The sequence below is a fragment of the Lates calcarifer genome, linkage group LG19, assembly GCF_001640805.2.
Source record: "Lates calcarifer isolate ASB-BC8 linkage group LG19, TLL_Latcal_v3, whole genome shotgun sequence".
Classification (NCBI taxonomy): domain Eukaryota; kingdom Metazoa; phylum Chordata; class Actinopteri; family Centropomidae; genus Lates; species Lates calcarifer.
This window is the reverse complement of record NC_066851.1, coordinates 3,886,813-3,892,859: the sequence shown is the minus strand read 5'-3', so window position 1 is coordinate 3,892,859 and position 6,047 is coordinate 3,886,813. Positions and strand designations below refer to the sequence as shown.

The window sequence follows — 6,047 nt, the reverse complement described above, 5'->3', positions numbered from 1 at the left end:
GTGTGTGTGTGTTTATATATAGTCCATATCTGTGTTTGTGTACTGATGGGAAACTCCAGTGAACTGAGCACAGAGGGTTATCTTAACCAAACTCATTAATCAAGATGGTGATGTGAGGTGACCTGAGAGCACACAGGACTGATCCCTGAGAGGCAGCTGGACCTGGAAGGAGGATGTGATTTGCTTGTCACGCTTTTTTAGTTTGATCACTAAAACTGTCTGAAACTGTCCTGAGGAGTAAAACATAACAGAACCTGAAATTATATCTTGCTGTATATATAATGTGGAAGCTCTTTGGTTTGTGGACTAGCAGAGGGCAGTAGCCATTTTTTCAGCTCTAGAGATTGTGCAGTGCCTGTAGAAAACACATACAAACTAGTTGTATGTAGCTGTTCTTGAGTTGGCTTCTTCCATGACCAGGCAAATTCCATGACCTCACAGACAGTGGGTTCATTTTGGGCTGAAACTCCAAAATTTGACCTTACCCACGGTCCTCACCTACAGCCCAGTCTCTGCCGGTGTGCCATCTTCTTCTCGTCTTGTTCCACCAGATTTGCATGACAGGCCATTGGAGAGACTGAAACACTAGTGCAGGTGGAGTTTCATTTGCCTGCAATGCATGGAAAGACGAGAAGCCAAGCAGGTAAACACTCACTCCTCGCTGTTCCCGGCTGCAGAGATTGAGACGCTGAGCTCGTCTGGAATCCAAAATTCTACAGGGGAGCCAAGATGGGGATAAAGGAAATGTTTAGTTTGGCCCGGGTGCCCTCCATCCTCATGCTCGGGGCGATTTATGTGACCTACGTGCTGATCGGCGGGGTGGTTTTCTGGAAGTTGGAAGGAGACCTTGGGCAGAAGGACATCAGTCGTTTGCTGCTGAAGAAAAAGAGGATGCTTATGACATATACCTGCCTGAACCAAGAAGGCCTGGAGGAGGTGGCTCAGGTGAGGCACAGAAACATGGGATATCAAAAGAAAAGGATTAATAGAATCAAGTTCTATATTCCTCTGTCAGCTTTATGTATTCTCATCATGCAGGGGAGCCATACAAAATGTTTCATCAGTAATACAGGTGTCAGCACATTACACTTGGCAGGAGCCTTTCCCCAGGGGTAATATGCAAATGTGAGGGGAAGATTTCATGGTAACAGCTAGCACTTGTTAGTATCTGTGTCAGTATATCAGTTATTTGTATAGGTCAACCTTTGGGTTTTACTGAGACCACTGTATTTCTGTCTTAACCTCAGTGCTACTCCTTTTGCATTTTAATGATTTCTGGATGAAGACATGCCACCATTATGAAATATTCAAAGCAAGCATAACAGTGTTGACCCTTCGTCTCACATCATGTAAAATGTTTTTAATTAACTGAATCACTGTGGGTTGAGAGCAGCAGACATTCTACAGTCTGTCACTGTAGGGATGTACAGTGTATTGTAGTTAATGCATCCAACAAGCTGGTGAATTTCATGTTCACTCATAGGACGAAAATGGAAAAACACAAAGTCTAATAAGTCAGAAAACAAAGAGTCCCTGTTTGAAACCTTGACTGGTGTTTACGTGGCAAAGAGGGCATCTTCTCCCATGCAAATAGCAGCTAGGACACTCTACTTTGCCTATGAATCTTGCCCTGACTTCATTTACACAGCAGCACGGTTGCACTGTCTTCTTTGAAACTGCTGAGGTTCTTTTTTTTTTCTGGTTGCATGCTATTTGCAGAAAAGGAAAAACAAGAGATTGTTGATAATTCTGCCAAGTGATGAGAGCAAGAGATTGAGAGAAGCCCATCAGATTTGCACTGTGTTAAAACTGAAATCCAGACAAAGAGATGGTATGGGTGCCTCCTCAGTACACATTAAGATGGTATGAAGATATGAAATCTAGATTTATTTCCTGCCTCTTTCTTTGTGAAAATGTGTGAAATAAAATAAAATGTAAGACCTCTATGTGGGATTAGGACGTGCTGCATCATAAGTGCTAAATGTAAAGACTGAGATAAGGCCACAGGTCTCAGATTGTTATGTGCAGTGTGTCCAAATATCCCACCCCACATTGGTGATGTGGCTCAAGACTTTATGTAACAGACTGTTTCAACATATCAGCTGTGTCTGTCACAGTGCGAAGAAGGTGTTTCTTTGTTATGCTGACAACTGTAATGTATTGATTTGAATGACCTCAAGGTTCCAAATAACTGGAAAAATCTGGATCAATACGTTCAGGAGTTACATAACTGTGAATCAGACCCAAGTCCATGGAAGATGTTTCAGTTGAGTCTGTTCAAGTGATTTTCCTTTTTAATTTGTTTTTCAGGTCGTTCAAGAGGCATCGAAGGTGGGCCTAAGTCTGAAAGGCAACTATACCACGGACGGCTTCTGGAAATTCACCAGCTCAGCTGTATTTGCTGCAACTGTGGTTCACAACGATAGGTTAGACACCATGCTCTGTAACAGTTTCCAGCCAACAGATAAGCAGCATGTGTCATGCAGCACATATGATTTGACAAAATCAGGCTTTAACCTGGTATAGTAAAAATATGATCAATGTTAATCTCATGTTGAAATAACTCAGACAGGATTTTATACTGGTTAAATATTCAACATGTAGACCAAATATATCCCAAATCACATCACAAATTGTCAGTATCACTAAGTCTCTCATTTAAACTAATATTGGATTATGAAAGACAGGATGTGAAATAAGAAATGAAATAACATGGGTATTAAATTTAAAAAGATAAAATTTCTTTCCAAAAATACATTTGTATAAAGACAAATAATAACAATAATAATAATAATAATAATAATAATAATAATAATAATAATAATAATAATAATAATAATAATAATAATAATAATAATAATATACACTATGGAATATATAAATAATATTTTAAAAATTCAACATCTAAAGAAAGTATGATTTTAAAAGTCCATTTTCAATGTAATTCAGTATTTGCATTATCATTTCATACACACAAGCTGTTTTAAATGAGTTTACATGTGTTTTTGAAGATATGTGAGCAGCAGGTCAGCAGACAGGTCACCAGTCAGGGCCTCTGCTCTTTAAACGATGCTCCTCCTCTCCAGAGTACAGTTCTTCCTGTCCTTCCACCACAGTGAGATGAGATTCTAACAGCTTACAGTTTTGCAGGTTATGGGAACATGAGCCCCAGTTCTACGGCTGGGCAGATCTTCTGTGTGTTCTTTGCACTATTTGGTATCCCACTCAACATGGTGGTGCTCAACAGGGTGGGCAAGTACATGCTTGTCATAGAGAGGAACATTTCTGACTTCCTTGAGGGGAAGACCAGGCGAAGGGTAAGGATATCTTTAATCACATGTATGTTTGAGAACACTCCACATTCTTCAGAGCATGACTAATATCACAGCTCCCTTCCACATCTCTCTGCAGACATGTACTCGCTTTTTTGTCCACCTGGTATCTTATCTGTCTGGAGCAGCTTTGTTCTTCATTGTGCCCATGATTGTGTTCCAACTACAAGAGGGCTGGACCTACTCCCAGGCCATCTACTACTGCTTCATCACCCTCAGCACCATCGGCTTTGGAGATTTTGTGGCAGGTACAAACGTTCTGCTTGCTCTTTTGATCTGAGTGTCAAGGCCAGATATTCCTCTGTTTTCTTGCATGCAATTTCACTGCAGTTTTGAATTCTGCATTTAATGAGCTTCTCTTTTACAGACAGTAATCCAGACAAAGCATACCCAGAGTGGTACAGCATCCTTATGGCCTCATGGATCTTCTTCGGCCTGGCCTGGCTGGCCCTTCTTATCAACCACTCCATTGACATCCTGGAGCGGCTCAACAGCCACTTCAAAAATTGGTGGGGTGGACGAAAGCAGGAGGAAGAGGCTGGTGGTGCAGGGGACAACCCTGATACACAGGTGGAGGAGGAAGATGAGATCAAGAGGCCTCCAATAGCCCAGTAATGTAGATTTAAGGTGAAGATTTAAGTGAGTTGACGTAGCTATAGAATTATCTGTCTGTATATCAGGACCTGGGAAACAGGCGTAAATTATGGAATATGGCTAAGCCATGGCAGTGTGTGTGTGTGTGTGTGTGTGTGTGTGTGTTCTCAGACAGTAAATGTTGAGTGTCTGTGATGATTTAATATGTGTCTGTGCTATGGTTGGTCAGTTTTGATCCCTCTCTCTTTAAGTGCAGCTAAAATATTGACTCATTTTTGTTGAGTCAGGTTTGTTTGTTTGACAGCAGGTAACATCCACATGCTGCTGAGTCTCTAAGCACTTTGTTTCCCAAACTGTAAACAAGTGACTCTTGTTAATCTACCTGGTTTTAAAAAAACAGGCCTTTGAGATTAGTCTAAGGGGGGGTACTGGGACAACACTTACTTTGCCCCATGTATCTGTCTAGTGGGTTAGTGGTCAGTGGAAAACTATAGTCAGTCTGTCTGTTGCTCTTTGGCCTCTCAGTGTGTTGAACCATAAACCAAGTGATATGGCAACTTAGTGGTATTTTGCTGTTGACATCTGAGCCAGTGCACCAGGCACATGATGTCAATCAAATCACAGTCAATTAAAAATATGTGGAAATAATGTGATTTGTTTTGTATAATATAAAAACTTAAATGACACCATTGGCCATAATGTAGGGTATTAAAGCTTTTAAAATTCTCTGGTTTACCATGGCTTGTTTAGAATGTGCATGTGCAAGAAAGGTTTATTTATATTGCATATTTAATTTTATTTCACTCAATTTTAAGATTATATTAATTATTTTAAGTATTGAACACCAGCTGTTAACCACATAATATTGCCAACAAACTTTGACTCCTCATTCTTCAGAGCATCAAATGCTGGAAACTTTTACTACTAAAGAACTGACAATGAAAACATTCAAACAAATGGACAAATCAGAAGCAAGAGTGATCCATGTCATTAGATTACCTGTTTGATATTTACCAGTTTGCCTTTAATGTTTTGTAGCAAATTTTTAAAATACTGTTAAACTGATATTGTTGCATTTGTTTAACCTTTCTTATGTTTCAGTAGAGCATAGCTCATTTGTGCCACTCATCTGTGCTGAAATTAGCTTTATATCCACTAGGTGGTGTTACTGCACCAACACTGGAGAAATTAACCATTCAAACTAAAGGCAAAGCAGAAAATACTCTGTAAGTTATACAGTGCTGTAGTCATAGAAACTACCTATACTGATGACATCTTCACAGCAAATATACTTAAATACTAAAGTAAAGGATATAACTACCAGTGTCAAAATGACACACTGTTCTACAAAACAGAAATTTCTGTTTGATGTCATTTCTTGAACATTTCACATCTTTAAATAAATGAGTTCTGTGGTAATTTCATTATGTATTTGTTTTAGCTGTCTTCTTCTTTTGACCATGACCCAAACTTGAATAGCACAATACAGGACACAGCAGCACTCAAAGGTACAAACGTTTCTTGTGGATCATATATCTCAGAATAATTCAGGCAACACTGAGGAGGAGGGAATGACAAAGACAGACGGCCAGCAGCAGGGACAAGAGAATGGAAAATGAGAAATTGCTGGAGAGATGGAGAGCAAGACAAGAGAAAGGAAGTCAGTGAAAAAAAAAAATTAGAAAGGGGATATTTGAGGGAAAGTACTAAATTCCAGACAGCAGAGCAAGGCAGTGAATTTTCTCTTCTCTATGGATAATAGGAAGGATGAAGGGGAAATAGAGGGAGAGTGACAGGAGTGTGACCATTGTACAACCAAACGCCACATACCTGTTTGGCCACGGTTCAATGAGGACTCAGTATGTGTGAGAGGACTGGTGCCTCTCACTTGCTCCTGTCTCATCAACTAGTGCTTCAGCTTGCACACTGTCCACACTGGAACAAGACCCTAAAACTGAGGTGCATCATCATCATCATCATCTGTCTGCATTTAATTTACACAAGGAATACTGTACTGTTACTGTTACAACAGTAACCCGTTTAATCCCATCTGAAGAGTCCCCCCCAAAATGTACTTTTTCCTTCTGTTTGAGTAAAGTTTGTGCCAGTAGATGTCTCTCT

At 39.9% G+C, this 6,047-nt stretch overlaps 1 protein-coding gene across 1 annotated transcript; it reads left to right on the top strand.

Moving 5' to 3' along the window:
- The first annotated feature begins 510 nt into the window (after positions 1-510).
- On the top strand, positions 511-4,512 carry kcnk17 (potassium channel, subfamily K, member 17). Its single transcript, XM_018695089.2, has 5 exons — positions 511-945; positions 2,311-2,412; positions 3,126-3,317; positions 3,412-3,580; positions 3,700-4,512. Exons 1-5 carry the CDS (start codon positions 730-732, stop codon positions 3,945-3,947), a joined length of 927 nt encoding a protein of 308 aa, XP_018550605.1. The 5' UTR covers positions 511-729; the 3' UTR covers positions 3,948-4,512.
- The last annotated feature ends 1,535 nt before the right edge of the window (positions 4,513-6,047 follow it).

Excerpts from the sequence above, each read along its gene's own strand:
- kcnk17 (XM_018695089.2), top strand. The coding sequence starts at position 730 with ATGGGGATAAAGGAAATGTTTAGTTTGGCCCGGGTGCCCTCCATCCTC. Across the intron at positions 946-2,310 it reads GCCTGGAGGAGGTGGCTCAG|GTCGTTCAAGAGGCATCGAA; the intron begins GTGAGGCACAGA and ends TTTGTTTTTCAG. Across the intron at positions 2,413-3,125 it reads CTGTATTTGCTGCAACTGTG|ATTCTAACAGCTTACAGTTT; the intron begins GTTCACAACGAT and ends CAGTGAGATGAG.